The sequence below is a fragment of the Zootoca vivipara genome, chromosome 16, assembly GCF_965207765.1.
Source record: "Zootoca vivipara chromosome 16, rZooViv2.hap1.1, whole genome shotgun sequence".
NCBI lineage: Eukaryota > Metazoa > Chordata > Lepidosauria > Squamata > Lacertidae > Zootoca > Zootoca vivipara.
The window spans coordinates 9,322,871-9,346,934 of NC_142599.1; the positions used below are offsets into that span (position 1 = coordinate 9,322,871).

General features: G+C 45.5%; 1 protein-coding gene across 25 annotated transcripts in view; it reads left to right on the forward strand.

The window, feature by feature from the left end:
* The window catches only part of EP400 (E1A binding protein p400), a 76,958-nt gene extending 53,523 nt beyond the window's left edge, over positions 1-23,435 (forward strand). For 9 of the 25 annotated variants that reach the window (XM_035097681.3, XM_035097684.3, XM_035097696.3 and 6 more), the window contains 17 exons: positions 1,566-1,739; positions 2,224-2,271; positions 2,669-2,704; positions 4,696-4,832; positions 6,165-6,221; positions 6,832-6,949; positions 10,344-10,535; positions 11,697-11,742; positions 11,852-11,961; positions 12,531-12,735; positions 14,916-15,073; positions 16,680-16,886; positions 18,107-18,302; positions 19,475-19,608; positions 20,039-20,197; positions 20,432-20,509; positions 20,695-23,435. In XM_035097681.3, coding sequence (XP_034953572.3) covers positions 1,566-1,739; positions 2,224-2,271; positions 2,669-2,704; positions 4,696-4,832; positions 6,165-6,221; positions 6,832-6,949; positions 10,344-10,535; positions 11,697-11,742; positions 11,852-11,961; positions 12,531-12,735; positions 14,916-15,073; positions 16,680-16,886; positions 18,107-18,302; positions 19,475-19,608; positions 20,039-20,197; positions 20,432-20,509; positions 20,695-20,964 — 2,325 coding nt within the window. In that variant the 3' untranslated portion in view covers positions 20,965-23,435. The remainder of the gene's footprint in view (positions 1-1,565; positions 1,740-2,223; positions 2,272-2,668; positions 2,705-4,695; positions 4,833-6,164; positions 6,222-6,831; positions 6,950-10,343; positions 10,536-11,696; positions 11,743-11,851; positions 11,962-12,530; positions 12,736-14,915; positions 15,074-16,679; positions 16,887-18,106; positions 18,303-19,474; positions 19,609-20,038; positions 20,198-20,431; positions 20,510-20,694) is intronic. The other 16 variants (XM_035097687.3, XM_035097689.3, XM_088659768.1 and 13 more) reach the window with 11 other exon arrangements.
* The last annotated feature ends 629 nt before the right edge of the window (positions 23,436-24,064 follow it).

Here is a 24,064-nt window from a genome sequence, read left to right on the forward strand (position 1 = left end):
AAGTTTGATGCTTTCCCACTCCACTAGGTGCCAGGTATGTTCCAATAAAGGCTTGGCCAGAACTGGACTCAGGGGCGCCTCCCACTTCCAAGTTCTTCACCTGCCTCTGCAGCGAACAGACATGAGGTCTGGCGGGGTGTGTGCTCGCTGCTTATGTGTATTTATTGAGTCCCTTGTGCCTCCCCCAATAAGAGTATTCCCAGGGTGGTAGACATTGCTACATGAAGTCATTTAAAAGGCAAAGGCAACAGAATAAACCACTGCAAGAATAGGTGGATTTGGTTGCAGTATAAACCAGCACCCTCAGAAGTTTTAAAAGCCTTTGAAAAGAATAACTAAAAAAGTGCAACACTTTCATTTGATTGCCTTTCTTGGAATGTCCAAAACTACAACCGTTAGCCACTATTTTTCTTTATTTTCTGTGCAGCTACTAAGCTCTGTGTTCTTTGTATGGGTATGTTTCTTACCTGAAATTAAAAATCAGTTTAAAAGCTTAAAAATAATAATTGGTTGAGTTGGGATGCCAGGTAACCCTCCCAGGTGGGGGTATTCCATAGGCAGAGCTCCCCATTTTACCCCGCTTACCAGAGACACTCAGAGGGGTGTGTGCCCAAAGATGACCTTATATTGATTTATCTGGTATGTGTTGTGCCTTTTGGGATCGCGCTTGGTGGATATAATGGCCAACCAGTATTGAGCCAGTTTTGCTTCAACCACAATGACGGCCTTGCTAATTTTGGAGAAAGTTAAGGAGACACCAGTGGGGTGTTGACTAAACCTACCTCACTGACCTCAGTTAATATGGAGGAGTCAAGTTTTCACCGTTGTGTTGATTTTGTTTTGCAAAACTGCATCCCCACTCTGCATACCCCATTCTTTCATTTACATAGTCCTCACTTGCCACAATGGCAATCTTCTGCTTCCACTGTCAGAGGCAGTGCAGCTCTGATTACCATTTGATGGGGGTCAAAGGAGAGTGCTGTCTGTTGTGCTCATGCTCTGCTTGCAAGCTTCCCATGCGTATTGGCCACAGTGAGAATAGGATGCTGGACTAGATGAGCTTTCAGCCTACACAGGTCTCTTCTTACATTCAGTTTTGTGCTGATAAAGTGTGATAAAATATTGAGTTCTGCTTAACGTGCAACATACTAACCTGTAACATATTTTATTAAGCAAGTGGGGCCTGCAACAAAGTCTTGCAGCGTGGGGTGCTCTTGTTCAAGTACCCAGAAAGCAGCTCTGTCTCTCTGGTTACCTCATTCCATTCCCCTTCTCCAATCCTGTTTTTCCGGGTCCTCCACTCCAACAGATACTCCACATTCTGTGGCCACTGACAATGTGTAGTCCTGTTTTGTCACACACACCTCAGGTTTGCGTTGTTTTTTAAAAAATATTATTTCTGTTGTACTGCTGCGAACCTTGTGTTCCTCCCAAGGGCCTCCTCTTAGGGAGCCAGAACTGGACCACCCACACATCAGAATCAGCACTCACTCCCCCCAGATATTACTAGTGAAGAGGATAGCAATAGAGTCTTACTTCCTGTCTGTCCTCCCCCTTCTTTGCAGGCGGTCAAACAGTTGCTGGAGCTCCCTCTCAACCTTGCAGTCGTGTCCCCGGCTCACACGCCCAACTGGGATCTTGTCAGCGACGTAGTGAACTCCTGCAGCCGAGTTTACCGCTCCCCGAAACAGTGTCGCAACCGCTACGAAAACGTCGTCATTCCAAGAGAGGAAGGGAAGGTGGGTGTAAGCCGAAGTAGGCAGCTTTTTTGCACACGCTTTAGGGAGTCAGAAGCATAAGCAAATCCTTATGAAATTTGTAAAGAGAGGACCCGTACTTGTGATACTTTTCTCTTTTGGATCGTTTTACGTGGCACTCTTTTTCCTCCTTTTTTTTTTGTACTTGAAAATGAAATAAAATTCGGCAATGTGCTATAGAGTTCTCGCAACAGCCCTGTGAGTTAGGCCAGCATTTTGCCCGTTTTACCAATGGGGAGTTGAGACTGAGACATAGTGGCTTGTCCAAGGCCTCCCGGCATGCGTTCCCCCCTCCCCTCCCCCTTTTTTTGGGTTGATCAGGGTAATGACCTCTGATCTCCTGGGCCTTAAGCCTCACCCTCTGTCCACTTGTACCACACTGGCTCTTATAGAGACTTTCTATTTATGTCACTAATCTAAATCCAAACCCATCGCAGAAAGTCAAACTTTGCTTCTTATTTTACAGCTTATGTATGAAGCGAACCCTAAGAAGAAGACAAAAAGCATTTATAAGGTGTGCACTTACAAATTGTTGTTCCAATTCAGACAGTCTGGTATCTTAAGCATCAGCAGAGGTGGACACAAGATGAAGTAGGAGATCCATATTTGAGTCCTGATTTGAACGCTCAACCAGCCATTTAAAGCCTTCCCATCTATTTCGCGTTGACGCAATAGATTGTGGCGCCAGGCGACTTTTGTCTCAAAGATGTGATTTGAAGAGTGATTTCTCACACTTTAGCCAGCTTGAATTAAAAAAATTAAAAAGTGTTTTGTCCACCTCCCAGAAATGCCACCTCATTCCGCATGATTATTATAATTAGTACTTTTTTTTTTTGGTTTTTGGTTTTGAAAAAAATGTTTTGTTACTAGCTTTTTTTTACTTTTCATTTTGAAATCTGATTGCTTTGCAGACATTTAATGAATTAATCCCTGCAACGCCCCATCAGGTAATGTATCACCCCCAACTTAACAGCTGCAGAAGCATAGTTGTAAATCAGTTGTAGTAGTATTAGAGGTGATAGCAGCAAATATAAACAGCTTTCCAGAAACCAGACCGCAAAGGGGCAAAGTTGGGTGCCATGGAGGAAGAGCTTTTGGCCTCAAGTTACAGTTCCTGCTAAACTTCTTCTTCTGACCAAGATAATCAGATTTGAGGAAATATTTGGGATGTTGCCGATTAACATGGCATTTGTCGAGAGACCAGTATTACAGTGAGTGTGTGTGAGAATGCACATGTGCATGTTTTTATGTGCACCTGGTGAAGGAGCACCTGAGGAAGTAGCATCACTGAAGTCAAAGAGCAGGGTTAAGTAAGTACAGGAAGCAAATTAGTGCTAGCAAGTCCACCTGGCAGTGTGTGGCCGATATGGTCGGATGTGACGGTATGGCTGGTTAGGCAGAGTAACTGCACTAAGCTCTCTGACTTGACTGCTCTGATGTCTTAGGAGCCCTGGGTACGTGAGCTCCAAGGGGGGCGGGGACCAAAACGGGGGGAATGAGCCATTTTGTAAAACAAAAAACCCCGGCACCAAACCAAAACCTTTGGCTCTTAATCAAAGAAAGGGAGTTGTGGAGCACCCAGACAAGCTGCTTCTCAGTGGTGCAGTTTGACTGGTCAGGCCAGGTTCCTTGTTTCTGGTCCCAGTCAGCCCAGTGTTCCTACCTGCCCCATGGAATAGGGGGGGGGGGTCAATAAGGAGAGTTATTCAGCTCCTCAGCCTTAATCTTCTGGCAAGCGGGAGAGGCTTGTGGTGGGAATGGGGACGAGTGAGGGTGGGCTGGAGGAGGAGAGGGAAAGAGGAGAGTAATAAGAAAGGGGGTGGAGATGACACAGAATCATTTTGAGGGTGGGGGGATAAGAAGTAAGTTGTTTCAGGTTTGTGGGCACTTCAGAAATACTACCCACCAGTATCTCCCAAGTGTTCCTAGTTCTCCAGTCTCCATTTTCATGATCATATAAAATCATAGCTGCCAAGTTATCCCTTTTTTTAAGGGATTTTCCCTTATGCTGAATAGGCTTCCTCGCGAGAAAAGGGAAAACTTGGCAGCTATGTATAAAATGGGAAATTAATCTGGTATTATTTTTCTTTCCCTACATTTCTGACACTTGAATTGGCAGCTTATAAACTTGGTACTGATGCAGTGTTTTGCATAACCTGTTAGCCATGGTTATAAGAGGGAAAGCAAGCCTCATATCCCCCTTTGCCTCCTGCCCATCTCTTACACATGCTCTCTCTTCCTTTTCTCTTTCACGGCTGTTTATAGAGCAGGTTTATCTCTGCACTGATGACAGCGCTAACCATGGTTGGCTTTAACCAGGGTTGTAAGCCTCCTTCAATCTTTGCATACAAAGCTAGTTTGAAGCCAGCCATGCTGAGCAATAATACAGATACTCATTTGTTCATTCATTAAATACATCTGTACAGTGCCCTTAATTCAGTAGATTCCCAATAAAGCCAGGAACCATCTACCCACACCATGTTTCGCTCTGAAAAGCAAAGGAAGAGGGACAAATGTGAGAAATGGAACATTCAGATCCATGGATCACCCTGCTATTGGGATTAAGCTCTAGTAGTTTATAATTGTAGTTTGTGCTTTACTTAGTTTCCTAGTATTTGCATACTTAGTATACAGTAAGCCTGCAACTTACGTATTTATAACTTGTGCGCATTCAACTTTATGTGCTTGGCAAAAATAACAAATTAAAAGGAGAGCAGAAAGGCAGCGGACGTTGGCGGGGGGGGGGACCTTTGGCAGTCCCACCCGTCATTGAATCAAATGCGATTTTGGCTTTAGGCGCAATCCCCGAAACAGAACCCCTACGTAAGTTGCAAGCTTACTGTACCGGATCTCTTACATGGGTAGGAATACAGGCAGAAACATTACAGAGTCTTGTATTGCGCCTTGTAAAACTTTCTTGTTGTTTGTTCATATTTAGACAAAGAATAGCCGACCACTTCGAACGAATCAGCTGTATGCCCAGGATGAGGGCTCCACGCACACCCAGCTTTACACTAATCATTTTGAGATTATGAAAATCATTGCTGGGAAGAGAAGCCCACCTATCAAACCCTTGTAAGTTCATAGGGAAGACGCTCCTCTTGCAACCACTGCAAGCTTTTAATGTTTGATGGATTTCTGTATTTTAGAATTTCTGTTTTTTTGGAAGCCGCCCAGAGTGGCTGGGGGAACCCGGCCAGATGGGCGGGGTATAAATAATAAATTATTATTATTATTATTATTATTCTACTGTATATGAAAGCCATTTGCAACAGTTTCCAGAAGGGGAGCTATGCAAGTCCATTGCAACAAAAACAACAGAGGCTTGTGACACATTGCAAGTGGATTTTTATGGCATAACCTTTTTGTGGACCCTAGTCCAGTTCATCAGGTGCATGAAGTGCTATCCTTGAGTTAACAGGTGTTGAATTGGGTGGATGTGAATTAATAGCAATCACATGTGAAAGAAAAAACAAAATAAAAAAATCCTTCCAGTAGCACCTTAGAGACCAACTAAGTTTGTCATAAGTCATGTGAAAGAAACTTCATCCAGTGATTATTCCATATTTCATATGGTTAGTTCAGAAGACAGCTGTTGATAACACAAACATTGTGGCATCGGGAACCCAATTAACACATGTAGTTGACAAAAATTCCATGTGTTGATTCAGTCACTGAACATCTTAATGTATTGTAATTCAGCTAAAATGCCTGACCTAACCCTAAGCCAGGCCAAATTAAAACAAAATATTAATCTTTCTTCCTGGTGCCAGGTGAATCTCTCCAGAGAGCGCATTCCATACCAGTGCCAACACTGAAAAGGCCCTTCACCTGTTTAATACCCAGTTCATCTCTGAATACAGAAGTGTTGCGAGAAAGGCACATGGTGCTTATCTTAATTCCTGGGGTGGCTTGTACCCTGGTCCCAATCCATGTATGGCTTTAAAGTTTGATGACCAGCACTTGCAAATGTGCCCAGAAACAAAGAGGAAGCCAGTGGACCCATTTTAACACTGGTGACAAATTCCTGATAACTGGTTCCAGTTAATCATCTTGCCACTGCATTTTTCACCAGCTGGAAGTTTTCATATAGTCTTCAATGGCAGTTATTAATATACAATGTATTTCAGTAGCCTGATTGTAAACAATATAAATCTGAAGTCCACTATATAATTCCTCCTTGGGGTTCTTTGCCAAATGCAATTATGTTGTGTTTTCTTAAGGTCAAAAAGTGTTATGGTGAACCTGTCAGTGTATGTGTTGGTGCCGTGACTTTAGAATATACTTCACGGCTCCTCTCTTCAGGAGTATTCTCTCTCCCCTCCCCACCCTGGCCGCCTTTAAATAAAGGGGCATCCTGGAAATGTGTTGCTTTGACAACAAATGTCCTCTTGGGTTGTATTTCAGGCTTGGTATGAACCCTTTCCAGAAGAATCCGAAACATACTTCAGTACTCGCAGAAAGGTAAGAAACTTCAGGTGGGAGGGAGGGGTGTGACAGGGCAAGATTAGCACCCGCCCCCCTCTTCTTTCTCCAAGCACTTTAAGCAAAGAACAGGGAAAGGATGGAGTTGATCAGGGGTCAGCAAACGTTTTCAGCAGGGGGCCGGTCCACTCCCCCTTGGACCTTGTGAGGGGCCGGACTATATTTTGGAAAACAAATAATGAACGAATTCCTATGCCCCACAAATAACCCAGAGATACATTTTAAATAAAATCACACATTCTACTCATGTAAAAACACGCTGAATCCCGGACTGTCCACGGGCCGGATTTAGAAGGCGATTGGGCTGGATCCGGCCCCCGGGCCTTAGTTTGCCTACCCATGGAGTTGATCTTCTTTTTTGCAGAGACACGCACAGACACAGAGAGAGTCTCTGCATTGGGTGCAATCTAGCTGAAGTGAAATGCTTCTAAGTCATTGTTGATATTGCTGGAGGAGATTTTAAGCATGTGCTCAACTCTTCCATCAAAATCAGTAGGCCTTAATAAAAGCTCTGGACTTTTAACCAAATTGTGCCCCAGTTTTTCCCACTTCGTAATTTCTAATTTAGTTCGTTCCTCTTCATTCCCAGCGGCATCAACTACGACAAGCCACTTCCTCCCATTCAAGTTGCATCTCTCCGAGCGGAGCGTATCGCAAAGGAGAAGAAGGTACGTTGCGAAGGAGATTCCAGTTCCTGCGCCGAAACAGTGAGTCAGGGGATGTTGTTTGGTGATAGGTCCAGTCTCACCCCTCCCCCTCCATAATGGGGATGAGCTAATGTATACGGTATGCTGCAGCTAATTGAAATATGTGACATAAAGGCTTTGTATTGGCACTGTAGGGACTTTATTCACATTCTAATCTGGATTTAGTTCATTTATGAAAATTATTGTTTTACCAGCATGGCTGGTCTCTCATTGTGTTACTAGTTCGGGTTTTTTTAGGGCAGGTTCTCACGTTCATTTTGCCAGTGCGGCTGGGGCAGTAATATTGAAACTTGGGAATAGCATCATGAGTGTATCTTTCTAATGCTATAATATAATTATATTCCTGCTTCTTTTTTATTATTATTGATTTTTTATTCAATTTTCTTTTTCTATCATTACATACATCTCATGACCATAACATTTACATTACATTCCCTCTTCCCTCCCCTCCTGGGCTTCCCCCAACTTCCACTTCTGATTTGTTTTTCCTTTATTAGACACTGCTGTTTCTTAAAAATACACTATATTATTTCTTTATCTTCTACATATTTTTTGTTAGTAAAGGTGTGAGTGTTTATTTAAATCCTGCCATCAAGTCTATAGTCTTCCTTTGTTTCTGCAAGTACTATAAATGATTCCCATTCTCTTTCAAAGTCACTGTTGTCTTTTTCCTGAAGTCTGTCCATCAATTTTGCCAATTCTGCATAGTTCATCAGTTTTTCTTGCCATTGCTCTTTAGTTGGAATTTCTCCAGTCTTCCAATTTTGTGCTATCAAAATTCTCGCCGCTGTAGTAGCATACATGAATAGGGTCCTCTTCTCTTTTGATAGATCTGGGCCTAAAATACCTAGCAAGAAAGCTTCTGGTTGTTTAGCAAATGTTATTTTCAACATTTTCTTCAATTCATTATATATCATTTCCCAGTACATTTTTACCTTTTTGCAATCCCACCACATATGATAAAATGTACCTTCTGCCTCACATCTCCAACACTCTTTTCTATTCATTTTTATACATTTTTGCCAATTTAACCGGTGATACACACCATCTATACATCATTTTCATATAATTCTCTCTCAATAATATAAAATCGGCGAATTCCAAATTTCAATTTTTCGTTCCATAAGGCGCACCCAACCATAAGACGCACTTAAAGTTTTTACAGGAGGAAAACAAGAAAAAAAATATTCTGAATCAATGCCACTGTTGGTGGCGGTGGCAGAGGGAGGAACAGCCCGATTTCGGGCTGCTCACCCCTCCACCGTCGCTGGGAGCCATGGCTCCTGCGGCAGAGGCATCCCTCCACTCGAGGGATCCCGCTGCTGTCCAGCGCCTTCGCTCCATAAGACGCAAAGACATTTTCCCCTTCCTTTTTAGGAGGGAAAATGTGTGTCTTATGGAGTGAAAAATATGGTAAGTGCAGTTTAAAAAGTAACAAAAGACTGATATGTCTCCGAAAGTCTTTAATCCGATTCAAAAAGTCTATGCTGCAGAACCTGTCCTTCAAAAGACGGAAATTGGCTTCCTTTTTGAATTCCGTGTTTGCCAAATTTAATTTAATTTAAATCCAATAATTTTAGCTTTTAAAGTCCAAAATGTTTGGCAATAAATACCTTGTTTAGAAAGTCTGCTGCTTCAGGTGACGGTTCATGGTTTCAGCCTTTTTGAGCTGCGATAGAGCCGCAGGCAGAATCAAGCTGCTTCTCTCCCCCCCTCCACTCACTGCTGATGCAGCAGCAAGGATCCGCAAGCATAGCGAGTCTCTCTTTTTGCCCAGCTGGTCCCCTCGAGATCCCACTCATCCGTGGGGTTTTTTTTTAAGGGGGGGTGCCTAACCCTGGCACACACCCTGTCGCTCAAAATGCCCGGCAGCGGTCGTCTCCTAGTTGGACGATCCACGCCGTGCCGCCTTTCCCCTTCGCAGGCAAACGAAGGTGTATTTTTCATTCATCATGTGATAAGTGTCTCCCATGCTTCTTATTTTGTTTAGAAACAGAAGCTGAAGTTGGGTGGTGGTGTGAGGTTATGATCCAGATTGGGAGAGCAGTGCGTGGGGTTGATCCTGTCTCCCTGCACCATTATTTATTTAAATATTTGGAAACCACACTTCCATACATAATAATCAAAGGTGCCATGCAGGCTAAAGACACAGCATTGCAATAAAAATGCCAAACAGATTAGTAGTAGTAGTAGTAGTAATAATAATAATAATAATAATAATTTATTTATACCCCGCCCATCTGGCTGGGTTTCCTCAGCCACTCTGGGCGGCTTCCAACAGAAAAATAAAATAAAACAATCTATTAAACATTAAAAGCCTCCCTAAACAGGGCTGCTTTCAGATGTCTTCTAAAAATCTGGTAGTTGTTTTTCTCTTTGACATCTGATGGGAGGGCGTTCCCTGTAACTTGGCTTCTCGCAACGAGAGAACCGCCAGAAGGCCTTTGGCGCTGTACCTCAGTGTCCAGGCAGAACGATGGGGGTGGAGACGCTCCTTCAGTAAGAGCGGGTTGGCAGAGAATCTGAGATTTGAAAGCATGTGGGGGGCAGGCTTTATGGTTTTCTTGGGCAGAACTGAGTTATTATCTCTGACATGATTGGTCAAAGAAGTATTTTTTTATTATTTTCTTGAGGGGAGGGGGCAGCTGCCCCCCCTGCGCCCCCTGATTATGCCCATGTTTGAAAGGTCCGTCTGAATAATACAGTTTTTAGAAGACATAAAAAAAAATGAACAGGGATGTCTCCTGCCAAACTTCTATTGGCAAGGAGTTCCACGGGGCAAAACATGCCACACCAAAGACTTGGTCCCTGATTAGGGCAAGCTGAACCTCAGGGGCATGTGGGACCAACCAAAGTGTCCCAGGCCTCAGTGACCAAGGTGGAGCAGAAAGAATTTCTTGCGGTAAATCCCCCAAATCTCAGCTATTTACCCCTCAAGTAAATTCGTATTTTGGCGCAGCTCAGAGGAAAATTTTATTGGGAAATGGCACATAGAATTTTTCTGTACCACAGTCCCAAGCTGGATTGGTGGTTTCTCTGAGAGACTATCCTGTGACTAACCTGTTGCTTGTTTGGGGCCACTAGCGCTGCGGTATATAATGGGGTAGAAGAGGCACCTTAACAACTATTCCCAAGTCTTTATGTATTCTCCCCCCCCCCCCGCCCCCGCTTCTGCGTTGGGAAAGGTAATGTGAAGATCTGCCCTAAAGAACTGACATGAAATGAAGGGACTGGACCTTGTATATAAAGATGTCAAGTCTAGGCAAATTCAACATATCCACCTGTTCAGAGCCAATTGAAGAGAGGAACGTGAGAATGGCTTGCCTTGTTCGGGATGCTTTTATCTGCCCTTTGAATAGGAACCAACCGCTTTTTCTCCTTCCTTATTCTCCAGGCTCTGGCTGAGCAGCAACGGGCCCAGCAGCAAGCTGGACCTCAGCAGCAACAGCAGGCTGGCCAGCAACAAGCACAGCAGGCAGCAGTACAGCAAGCCCAGCCTCAGCCCCAGGCTCAAGCCCAGGTAGTCCAGCAGCCCCAGGCTGTGGTGCAGACGGCTGTCACCACTGTGGCAAACACTGCAGTGCTGGTAAGACACTCTTGAGGGGTTGCAAATAGCCACTGGCCCGGATGCCTGTGGGGAGTGGAGAGCGTGTCCGGATTGACGCTGCAGTTAAACTATGCGAGAGTCTCCTCTTATTTCTAAAAATCAAAGGACGCATAGCACCATCAAAGTGCGGGAGAGGCAGGCTAAGAAGTGTCACTTAGGCATGACAAGCCACCTTTGCAGTGGTTCTTGTGGGCTTGTAACTTTCACGGGCAAAACTGTGTGGCTGCATTCTTGTTTTAAGACCAGTATCCTGTAGCGCTACAGGCACAGGGAGTGACCACCCTTAACATCAGGCACATCCATTTATACGCTGACTGACTGTTTGACTGGTGGCAGCGAAGATGTTACCCATTATAGGCTGGAAACCGTAACCCTGATTTTCTGTAGGGAGGGAATCAGATGGTTATAGGCTAAATTCATGTTTTGTACTCTTCCCCCGCCCCCAAAAGAGGACCTGTTATTTTTAAAATAAGTTTTGGATTTATAAACAGTACAAACCCACTTCATTTTTATTTATTTTTTACTTTTTCACTTGTGCTTACATTTTTGGGTGTGTATTCTGCGCTAAATCCTTCTATCTTTCTATTTCCTTCTGAGGAAACTGTTAATCACAGTGAAACGAGGTTTGTAGCCAGCATCCCATCAAGGATTTTGATTATTACTTAAGTTATTTCTGCATCGTTTAGTTTTGCTCTAGTAGTTTTTGATATTCGTTTGTTTAAAAGGTTATTATTATTTTCAGTTAATCTCTATTATAGTCGATTACTTCTCGTTTCAGGGAATTTCACGGTTGATATTTAGTTTGTGTTTATTCCTATCCCTGTGACTGTCTTTCTTGCCATTGCTTCTGAAAATAGGGCTAATGTCTTCGAAACAAACCAGGGTATGAAGCCATCATTTAAACTTTGCATCATATACTTGCTTGTTTGGAAGGCGTCAACCATAGGTTTGGGGTTCATGTGCAAAGGGGAACTTTCATTAAAATGCCAGCTTTTTAATTAACTGCCAGCTTCAAAGGTTTGCGGAGAAGTTGTGTGCAGCTGCACACAGCTCGTGCCACATCCTGGCCAGCATTGCATGCCCAAACCCTTACACGTCCCGGTATGTTTCTCTCTTTAACCAAAATTATCTCTTGACCAGGCTGGCACAATGAAAACCTCGGTGACTGGGACAAGCATGCAGACAGGTAACTTGCACCTCCTGTAGTAAAGCATTGTGGGTGATGTGGGGGTGGAGAAATGACCATGCCCGCCTCCATTGCAGGCCCAGACTGACCTTTTGGTTTTGTTTCTCAGCTACAGTGAGCGGGAACGTTATTGTAAATACAGTGGCTGGAGTTCCTGCAACGACCTTTCAGCCAATCAACAAGCGGCTGGCTTCGCCCGTGATACCGGGATCACTGGCGGTGAGTATTTTCAGACGCCCAGTGTGGCACTTTCAGCCACCCTCCACATTCCATACACTGAAGCCGCTCTCCTAGACTAGAAAGTACTGTTCCTGCTTGTGGGTTTCCCATGGGCATCTAGCTCACCCCTGTGCAAAAAGGATACATTACTAGGTGGGCCTTTTGTTTGATACAACAGGCCTCTTCTCATAGTCTTATGTAAATTGAGAGTTTAATATCGCTTCAACTGTGGGGGCAGGATAATGCCCTCCAGGGCACCTTAAGACACATACCGGGTATCTGCACCCCAGCGTAGGGGAACGCTGTCTCATGCCACAGAATGGTAGGTCTGGATTTGAGCAGAGTCTTCTGCTGGTTGCCTTAGACTCCCTTTATATAGGGAGTCTGGCAAAGGTGCCAAATCAGTCATGTCATCCCCACTGATCACTTTCAGCTCCACTTTCACTGCCCGTGAGGCAAATGGAAATGGGATTCTTGGTTTGCCAAGAAGTCTGAATTTGAGCCATTTGGTCAAGGATAGCCTTAACTCGAAAGCTGCAACAATTTACACCTTTCTTCCTTTCCTTTAGACCACAGGAGGAACGGCTACAGCCCAGGTGGTACATACTCAACAGAGGGCAGCTGCCCCATCTGCTGCATCTGCCGAACTGGTGACCATCGCATCTACCCCAGGGGTCCGAGCAGTGACCTCGGTGACAGCGCCAGCGGTTGTCACTACTAACCTGACCCCGGTCCAGACCCAAGCAAGATCCTTAGTTACTCAGGTTACGCCAGGTAAACAGTGTACATTTTGCATAGTCTGATTTATTTATTTTAAAAAACACACACGTTTAAACCTTACCTATGGGATCCTTTCCCAAACTAGTAGTAATAACACCTGCTTATTGTTTCTAATCCTCTGCTGACTTGGCCTTGCATGGGTTTAATAATAATAATGCTGATGATGACTCAATATATGCCGTTGACTTGAAGTGACTTACGTATACAGGTTTTCAGCTTTTTAGAAATTTGTTTCTAATGTTATCATTTTTTATGATAATAATAATTTATAATTTATACTCCGCTTGTCTGGCTGGGTTTCCCCAGCCACTCTGGGCGGCTCCCAATAGAATAATAAAAACCACGATAAAACATCAAACATTGAAAACTTCCCTAAACAGGGCTGCCTTCAGATGTCTTCTAAAAGTCAGATACAGTGGTACCTTGACTTACGAAGGCGATCCGTTCCGCGGCGCTCTTAGTAAGTCGAATCCTTCGGTTGTCAAAGCGTCCATTTTGCGCATGCGTGAAGCGCGATTTTGCGCGTCTGCGCCGAACGTGCGTGCGGCAAAAAGACTTCCGGGTTTGCCGACTTCGTAAGTCGAAACCTTCGGAAGTTGAGGCATTCTGATGTCGAGGTACCACTGTAGTTGTTTATTTCCTTGGCATCTGCTGGGAGGGCGTTCTACAGGGCAGGCGCCACTACCGAGAAGGCCCTCTGCCTGGTTCCCTGTAACCTCAATTCTCACAGTGAGGGAACTGCAAGAATACCCTCGGAGCTGGACCTCAGTGTTCAGGCTGAACGATGGGGGTGGACATGCTCCTTCAGGTATAATGGGCCGAGTATATTATTTTTAGCCCATGGATGGGGAACCTGTGGCTCTCTAGATCAGGGGTCAGCAAACGTTTTTTGCAGGGGGCTGGTCCACTGTCCCTCAGACCTTGTGGGGGACCAGACTATATTTTGAAGGAACCCCCCCCACGACTCTCCCCTCCCTTCTCCACAGCACTGGACGAGCCCCAGTGCTGCTTAATGTGTCTTGCGAGTGGCAGGGGCTGGCAGTGGCGGTGGGACAATGAGCGGCACAAAAGGGCTGGCTCTGGAGAGGGGCTGCTTAAAATGGCACTCAGCCAACTGCGGCTCAACAAAGTCCAGCCCCCTTCCTCCTCTAGGCAGGGCAGGGAGAAGCCAGGAGGAGGGAGGGAGGAGGCACTGCCGCGGTGTGTGTGTGTGTGTGTGAGGAAGGGGAAATGGCACAGCCCAAATGATCAGAATTCCCACAGTGATCCACGCGGCGATTCCCGGAACGTCTGCGGGCCGGATCTAGAAGGCAGTTGTGCCGGATCCGGCCCCCGGGTCTTAGTTTGCCAACCCCCCATGCTCTAGATGGTTTTAGACTCCAGCACCCATCATGCCTGCCCACTGAGCATGCTGGCTGGGGCATCTGGAAGCCCAAAGGCTCCCTGCCCTCAGTTAAATCTGCGGGGACCTTTTCACCTGGAAGGGCAACCTCCCCATAGTGGGGATCACATGACAGAGTGGAGGCAGAGGCTAAAGAAGGGTACCAAGGTAAATGCTGCCTTTGTACTTTCTGCAAGTTTCTGTACCCACTCACACACCCCTCTCTATCCTCTATCCGGGCAAGCCAGAGGCTTTATCAGAGTTTAAGGACACGTTCTAGGCTCTCTCAGAAACTAGAAACTCTCAGGGAGGGTGTGAAACACGGCCAAGCAAGAGTGTGGCCTGGGAACAGGGGCGGGTGGGTGGGTGGGTGGGCGCCATAGCTGTCCACTTTCGGATTTGAAAATAAGGGATCAGCAGCCTCACCTGTCCTGGGGACAGTCTACGGTACATCTAACAATCCAGGATAGCAGCGGGAAACGGCGCTGGAATCAGGGAATTTCCAGCAAAAAAAGGGAAAGTTGACAGCTGTGGCTTGGAATAAGGGAGTTTCCCGCAAAAAAAGGGAGGGTTGGCAGCTATGGTGGGCACTGTTGTAAATTGTTCCACTGAAGCTTTTTGCTGCCTGTTACTGGGGATTGATTTGTGAAATCTTTATCTATTGCATGCTGCAGTTTTGTTTTTTTTTAAAAAAACTTACGTTCCTTAAAAATGTTGCAAGTCACTTGGAGGTAGTGACGAATGACCAGGAAGTGTAATAAATCTCATTTTCTTCTTCTCCCCCTGCGTCCAGCAGCTCCAGCAGGTGTGCAGCTGTCGGGGAAGGCTATCAGCCCGGCTCACTTCCAGCTCCTGCGGCAGCAGCAACAGCAGCAGGCGGCAGCAGGCCAGGTCCAAGTCTCACAGGCCCAGTCACCAGCCCAGATTAAAGCTGTGGGGAAGTTATCCCAGGTGAGGGAGAGGCTCCTCGATTTGTTAGCACTAGCGTCGGTCGGAGCGCTGCATTGCAGCCCATCTGCACTATGCATGGAAAGCAGCACCATGCTGCTTGAAGAGCCAGAAAACCCTCCAAGACCCACAGCAATTTTCAAGTGTCCGGGGAGTGGGGGTGGGAGTTTGAGGTACTCTATAGCTTGAGAAGAGTGGCATAAATTGGGCATATTTGCATCATGGAGTTGCAGGGAAGGGCAAGGAGTTTGCCTGAGTGCTGAAGCCCTGGCTCTCGACCCCTAGAGATTTAACCTGATCCCCTCTCACTTCTGAGATGCTTTGCCCATGCACACCTGTCAAGCATATCTTTACAGTCATGAGAACTGGAAACCTGCTCTTTGAAACCAAAAGATAAAAGCAGGGGCTCCGGGAAAGGAGGCTCCCGCTCTCAACACCAGATTCTGTATTTTTATCTCCGCCACTTCCATGGAATCCTAGCATACACATAGCGTTCATGTATTTTTGATAAGGTGGCATTTGATTTTACACGTGCACCTAATATAGCAGCCTTCTTCAACCTTGCAGTCCAAAGCATTTGGAGGGCGACATAAGAACCTGCCTTATACTGAGTTGGACCCTTGCCCTGTCTAACTCAGTTACTCCCTGTGTCTACTGGCAGTGTCTCTCCATGGTTTCAGGCACAGACTCTTTCCCAGCCCTACTTGGAGAAGCCGGGGATTGAACTTGGGACCTTCTGCACACAAGGCAGAGACTCTACCACTGAGAGCAACCCAGATGGGGGAAGGTGCAGTGCATTACGTAACATGCACTGTGTTTTGAGATCTATACACTCAGCTAGGGTGGATGAAAATAAATGATTTTTTTAAAAAAAAATAAACAAAAAAATCAGATTTTTAAAAATTGAAATCGGATTTTTAAAATAGAATGCTTTTGTAGGAGAAATCTTTCTAAAGATAGTTTTCTATTTAAGTTACATTACAGTCCAAAGGCTACTCATCAGGAACTAAGGATTTGTTTTACGTTTTTCCTGTGTGCTAAAACTCAGTTTTTTTTTAAAAAAAAAGCTATTTAATCACTTCAGTTAACAAACATGGATACATATGCTATAATGTTATTGTTTTAGTTAAATAAATTGTTTAAATTGGTATTAAGGAAATGATTATTTTTCTCCTTCCAATAAAGTACAGCAGAAAAGTTGTCCAAATATAAACAATAATTTCATAATTATCTGTCTATGTATTTCTAATAGTATAACCAAATCAGTAATTTTTATATAACTGTAAAAACTAATCTGAAAATTTATTATTCCAAAAATGAAACCTTCATCTGGTTGTAAATATTAAGATTATACCAGCAAGAATGAGTCTTTCTGTAAAAAAAATGATTTAAATCAAGTCTTACTGACTAGTGATTTAAATCATGATTTAAATCGATTTGATATAAATCGATTTGGTTTAAATCAAATCCACCTTGTGCTCAGTAAATCTTGGTACTGTATCAGAAAAGCAAAACTTTGGTTCCAATACTCTCCTGGTGTCAGAAGCCATTTAGCAGAGCCAAAAGTCGTGGTGGTGGTACGATGTTGTGTTTCTCTCTCTCTTTTCAGGAACAGCTCATCAAGTTACAGAAGCAAAAGATGCAGATTCCCCAACAGCAGGCTGCCCAGCAGCAGGCTCAGCCCGGAGCTCAGCAACAGGCCTCTCAGGTTCAAGTGCAGCAGCAGCAGACCCAGCAACTCACGGCTGTCGCAGCACCAAGGCCAGGGGCTGTCCTCACTGGCACCACCGTCACAAACCTCCAGGTTGCTCGCCTTGTAAGTCAGCCTTGGGGATCCCGCAGAGGCTAACAAGCCAGCAGAAATTTCAGCTAGCCTGGCACTGGTGGGGTGGTTGGCAAAGAGGAGAGACTGGGCACAAGCCTTTTCCTCTCTCTCTTTTGGCTTGGCTAAACGCTGCCTGCTGCAGAGGGGGTGGGGTGGGGGGTGGAGAGCTCCGCCCTTCCTCTGCTGGCTCATTCACTCTCCTGCATGAACTTCTGCACTGGCTGGTTGAGTTCTTTAAATGCATTTAAGCACTGGACTGGCAGCCGCAGAATTCTGCACAGTTAGAGCACTCTTCATTGTGAACGCAAGATGAAAAGTCTGCCTGGAACAGCTGCCTTCCTTCCCACAGACAGTATATATTTGGGAAGCAGACCGTTCCCCACTGTTGACCGCTAAGCAACTGGCCTTTAGAGCAGTGGTCCTCAACCTTGGGCCTCCAGATGTTTTGAGACTACAATTCCCATCATCCCTGACCACTGATCCTGCTAGCTAGGGATCATGGGAGTTGTAGGCCAAAAACATCTGGAGGCCCAAGGTTGAGGACCACTGCTTTAGAGGACACTGCTTCTGAACACCAGGGCTCCATTTAGCCCTCAATAGAGCCTGCCACTCCTCCATGGATTTGTCTTAAGCCCCATTTGAAGCCATCTGGACCAGCCTTCTCCAACCTGTTGTCCACCAGGTGTTTGGGACAACCACCATTCGTTCCTGTCCATTGGCCAGTTGGGCTGATGGGTGTCATAGTACAAAACCTCTGGAGGCTGCTGGTTGAGAGTTAGAGTGTGGCAACATCCTGAGAGCCACAGGTTCCCCACCCTGTTTTAATCCAGGGGTGGGGAACATTTTTAAAGCTGAGGGCTGCATTCCCTTGCAGAGAACCTTCAGGGGGCCACATGCTGGTGACGGGCAGGGCCAGGGGAGAAAGTGGCCGAAGCACTTCGTACGGACACTCACGAACCTTTCTCTGTTCTGCAAGCAGGGCAAGCAAGAGGCATCATCAGAGTTCAGGGAAACGTTGCAGACAGGCAGAGTGACTCGAAGAGGGTGTGAAGCAGGGGCCAGTGAGGGCCTGAGTAGAGTTCCAAGGGCCAGATAGGTTTCCCGTTCCTGCCTCATTGCGTTGCCGTTCTGTGGAGCAAGATTGCATTCCACCCGAAATAGGCATGTCTCCTCTCATGCTTGTGCAATAATCCCAATTCCTTACTGCTCAGACTCGTGTTCCTGCTTCCCAGCTTCAAGCGCAAGGCCAAATCCAGGCCCAGGCACCGCAAGCAGCCCAGGTGGCCTTGGCGAAGCCTCCGGTGGTGTCTGTTCCAGCTGCCGTGGTGTCATCTGCAGGGGTCACCACACTCCCTGTCACAGTCGCTGGGATTAGCGTCGCTATTGGACAACCACAGAAAGCAGCAGGTCTGTCAATCATTATCCTTAACCTCTGTGTGTGTGTGTGTGAGAGAGAGCGAAAGCAAGAGGGTGCATATCAAACTTTGGGGGGCGGGGCGGGACCCTGAACTTTCATTTTAAGCCTCTTTTTTCCCTTTCCCTCTCTGAGTGATGCCCAAGATGTCATTTTCTTTTTCTTTCTCTTTTTTTAAAATCAGAGACTTACTAATGCCTATACTGTACCATGCTTGTGACAGTGAATTCTCCAGTTGGCCAAGGACTTGGGAGATTCAGTGGGTCAGGGAATCAAACAGATTGTAGACTTGCTTCTCTGAAGCAGAAGGAAAGGTGTCGGTTTAGCTGTAGCACAGGAGCTGGTGGAGAACTGGCAAGAAGCTTTATTTATATATCAAAAACTTGCCCCTTGCTTCATCCCATGGTGATTTACGTCAAGATATGAAAACAGTAAGAGATAAAAACAAACAAACAAACAAAACACAGCAGTAGAATAAATACATCCCAGCAAGAACAAAAGAGCAGAATGAATGCAAGTCTTTGAAATGCAAGTCCTTTTCAAAGACTTTCCTGAGGAACTATATTTCATCTTGGCACCTGAGGGACCATAGCTTCCCAAAATAACCCTCCTCCTTCTCCCTCTCTCCAAAACCACCCCACTTTGTGTTGTGCTGCGTGCAGGCAAATTGCTGCCCAACACATTGCGTACAGTCATCCTGCTCCTGTCAGGTCAGCAAAGTTGTGGGGACGTGTTAGTGGAGGGCAGGAGCAGCAGTGCCAAGGAAAAGGAGGGTGCTCAGGTTTGCAGTGCTTCGGGAAAGCCCCTCCAAAGCACAGGTGCTCCAGAAACTTGGAAGGAGATGAGTAGGATCATCAATGGGCATCAGAGGCACTTGCCTCCAAAATTCAACAAGAACCCGGGTGAAGGCCTCATCCTTTTGGAAGCAGGCTTGTGTGGCTACCACAAATGTCAGGTTTGTTTAATAGACAGGACTACTGATAAAAGAGCAGTAGTGGGGAAATATATGTTGAAAGAGGAAGGTCTTCAGCAGGCACCGAAAACACAACAGTCTAATATTTAACAGGAAGGGATTCCAAAAAGGTATTGCGGAGCATCACTGTGAACAATGTCTCAGAACTTGCAGTGTCCAGTCTTTTAGTTCCGTCCTTCATATCCTGCACAGGAGGACAGACTGTGGTGGCTCAGCCACTGAATGTCCAGCAGCTCTTGAAACTCAAGCAGCATCACCAGGCAGCCCAGCAGCAGAAAGCCATCCAGCCTCAGGTTGCCCAAGGACAAGCTGCCGTTCAGCAAAAGGTACCCCTCTCTGTTCCTGTTACTGCCTTTGTAAACACTGCATTGCCATTAAGGTGGGATATGTTGGCCATTAGAAGCATGCTAAAGATGGAGGAATGGCCTGCTGTTATCACCAGTAAGTAAATTGTCGCATAGGGCAAAGATTTGCATGTACTTAGCCGTGTCCTGGATTCAGAGAACTCCACTGTTTGTTGCGTTCCATATCCCGCCTTTCCCCGGAGGTCAGGGCAATGCATGCTTCCACACACCCCTGTATCCTCTAAGCAAGCCTGTGAGGTAGTTTGGGAAGAGAGGTCGTGATTGGCAAAGGTCACCCAGTGATTTTCCTGGGGGAAATGGGGAATCGGAACCTGATTCTTCCAGTCTAATCTGACATTTTTAACCAGTGTGCTGACTCGAAGAGGTTGAATGCCCTATTTTGCCCTTTCAGATCAATGCCCAGCAAGTCACTGTCCAGGCCCAACAGCAGACATCACAGCAGCAGAAAGTCTACGCTACGCAACCGGCCATCAAGGCACAGTTCCTACCAACGCCGATTTCTCAGGCCCAGAAAGCTGGTGGAGCCCAACAAGTCCAGACCCAAATACAGGTAAGGCTGCTGTGCCTCTTCCCCTCTCTTTGACGAGGATCTGATATTGGTACTCACACAATAAGAGCCTCTCCCGTTTCCCTGCTGGTTGTTCGGTGACTGTTTCTACCCAGATCATCCCCAGATCAGTCGGGTGTGGAGCCCACAGACACCGGCTGAAGTCAAACATTGGCAGAATGCTGGATACTTTTTAAATGACAAACCCCTTCTCCCCCAATGTGTTGTTCTTAAAAGGTTGCAAAGCTCCCACAAGTGGTCTCGCAACAGGCAGCGGTAGCCAATATTCAGCAGGTGGTGTCTGTTTCCCAGCAGGTAAGGTTTGTGGAATTCCACGTTTCAAACTTGGATGCATTTTTTCAAAAATCTTAAGCGGGGAAGTGTGACTTCTGAAATTGCCTTTAGAAAGGATCGAACACTTAACAAAGTATGATGTTCACTAGCAAACATTTCTGTTGACCTCTTCCCCTTTTCCTCCCTTCCCGCACCCCCCCCCCCAGGTTCAAGCTCAGCCACAGACGGTGACTTTGTCCCAGACGACAGCAGGACAGCACCAGGTCCAAGTCATCCCTGCCACCACCGCCACTGCTCAGGTGGTTCCACAGAAACTGGTCCAGCAGCAGGTTGTCACAACAGCATCTCCCCAGATTCAGGCAGCCGGCGTACAGAACCCATCCCAGGTTCCGGCATCGTCTGACGGCCAGACACAGCAAGCAAAAGTGCAAATGAGGGCTCCGGTCAGGATAAAGGCACCCAACAAACCCAGCTGAGTCCATGGTGACCTCACAGCAGTGAGCAAAGGAGGACACGCTGTTTGTGCTTCCTGCAAATCTGGAGCCTGCAGACCTGTTTGCACAGGAAAAGCTTTGCCGGCAGTCCCTTCACCAGAGAGCCTCTCCCCAAAAAGCTGCAGGCGCACTTTCGTGACTCTGACCCTGTGTGAAGTTCCCAGGAAGGTTGCACGTTCAAACCATACGCCGTGTAAATATTTAAAGACTTGGATCTCTGCTTGTTTTCATAAGAGAGATAAGCGAAGAGGTTGCTCTCAAGTATTCCGTAGAAATCTGCATAGTCTAGCATATCACCATCACTGCCATAGGGAAATCCTCTTTGAGTGGGTTTCAAATGACTAAAAGGCAATGCGCAGTCAATGGCTGGCAGAGCAGGAGTCCTCTCCACTTGTTTTGAAGTTGAGTTGTGACAAGCCCTTCATAAGTTGGCTGGGAGTGGGGCTTTGATTGAAGCTCTCTCCAGAACATTTAGCCAATGCATGTGAAGGTTTGTAAGTATCTGTAATTATGAACCATATTTCAGTCTCCATTTTTGTAAGTCCTTTTTTAAAAAAGAAACATTTGCTAGCTGTGTGTCAAGTTGTGTGTCCTGTTCCCCTCCCCACCTGTACAGTTTTTTTTAAAGCACTCACCCATAGGCTTTCACTCTCATTTTTTTCCACTTTTAAGGTAATAATAATCCAAGCATGTGTCTTTTGGGGACATAAATACTACGTGATAGTATCCGTTTGTTTAATTATAACCCATTGTTTCTCTTCCTACCCCACTTAATTTGTAAAAAGAAAGGTTTCATTAACGATTGATAAGCAAAAACGGTTCATTGCCCTTATTTCTCTCATGGGGCAGCCAGACTGGGAGGATGCCCTGGTATTTTTTCCACTGTTGGGATCTGTTTTAATTGTCTCTGCTTTATAGGAAGAGGAACTAAAAAAATTCAGTCTAAATTCTTTAGTTGAGTAAAGAACTGGATCAAAATGTTTGGGGCTCTTGTTTTAGCAAACGATATGAAACGAAATCTTCTTGTGGGGCATTTGTGGGTTGCTAATTTTGCAAATTTCGCCTGCCTTACTAATTTTTGAGTTCCTGAGCAACTGTGAAACAATCAGGGACAGCAGCTTCTGACTCCCTCAACCCCCCCCCCCCAAAAAAAAATTCATGGCAAAATGTATTTGCCATGTGTTAAAAACCGACACTGCTTCTGGAACCTCAGATTGTCTGCTGTTTTGGCTACTATGCTGCACAATGTGCCATGAGAACAAAATGAGATATTATTAAATGGTAGAAAGAGGACCATGGTTTGCAGGGAAGTGATATATCTGCATGCTACACAACTGGGATCCCAGTTTTGGCAGGGTGGGGGTTCTGCCGTTCTTCTCAGACTGAAGAGCCAGCCCATGACTACAGAGTCTGCCCAAAGCTTGTGGGTCACAGTGGGCTCTGTGCTAAGCTCTCGTGGATTGGGGCCAACATAGATTCCTGTTCTGCATACAGTACATGAATTATTGGACTGCAACTGTTAGAGAGCACAGGCAATGTTTTGAACCTGCAGAGCCCTTAGCCCTTTCATTTAAATTCATTTCCCTATTGCAACATACCTGCTTTTCTTGGAGCCTCAGTTTTTACAATTGTCAGTTGTGTGTGTGTTTGTGTGTTTGTTTGTTTTTATAAAAAAATAAGTGTTTGTACATAAAAGAAGTAGAGACAGATCAACCCTCCCTCGATAGCTTTGTACTATTATGTTTGTTGGTTTGTGTTTGTGAGAGCTGCTATTACACAGGCAGCGGAAGAATTAAAATGCAAGCTGAAGGCAACGACAACACACACAAAAAAGATGGTTGGGAGCCACTTTGAATGTCTCTTGTGTTAGCAGAGGGCTTGCCAAACTAGTACCCTCCAGATGTTATGGACTACAACTCCCATGAGCCCTCACCCGCAGAGGTGGCTGGGAACCACCCAGAATATTTCTTGCGTTAGCCTCTGGAGATGAGTGGGTCATGCATAGACGCTGGTTCCTGGGAGATCATTGCGCCTATTTCATACCATATACTGATTTCCACCACCCCCCTCCAAAAAGTGTAGTTAGTTCTGGTTTTACTTCTGGAAAAAATGTTTATATCTTTATTATGTGTATAAATGCAGTGGGGTGTAAATGTAAACAAAAAAGAAAACGTAAAGGTCCCCCCCCCGCATTTTTTTTGACAGCCTCTGTGTTTGGTTTTGATTGTGTCAGCAGAAGCAATGTCTATTTCTACAGACAGTGAAGATGAAAATTAGACTCTTCCCCTCTGTCTCTCCCTCCTCTTCCCTCTCTCTCACAAAAAGTGTGTTAGAAAGCCAGTCTAATTTGTAAATATCTTTATGAACATAAAACATTTGTACTTGACCAGTAGGATTGTAAGGACTTGTGATGTATCCTACCTGAAGGTGTAATAAAGTGTACATTTTTATAACACACGGCTGCCATTATTTCTTGGGACTTTTGTATTTTGCATTGACCCCTTAGGATCTGCTTCCTTGCCACAAAATGTTAGTTCCTTCCCCCTTGGAAACCATGAGGGGAAGGGGAGGCTAATAAAACTCCATAAACTTTAAAACAGCTTTGCAGGTTCGACCTTTTATCAAGATGCATCATCCTAGAGGTGATAAACAGGAAGAAGCTGAAATTAGAACTCCGTGTGCACTAATGTCAAAACAGAGACACCTCCCCTGTCTCCAAAATAAATAGGGAGAGCGAGTCTTGAAACAAAAGGAACAGTTGCAGTATAGGCTAAGAGCAAGACTCTGACACTGATCTAGGCAAGAAGGAGAAGTTGCATTGGGTACTTAACCTGGGAGTAAACATCACTTGAGAGAGAGGAAGGCAGACCTTGCCTTGTCGAGGGGGGAGATGCTTCTGGAGGGGCAGTTGCCCAAAGAGCTGAGGGTTCTGGTATTTTGAATGTAGGTATAAAATAGGGTGGGGGGGCAGTATGTTTAGTTACCTAATTAATCACTGAGCAGGGCTTTGAACATGATTCACCCAAGTCAGAATCAATATTCTAGCCAAGGCACCAGAGTGCAGGGCAGATGGGGCTTGTCA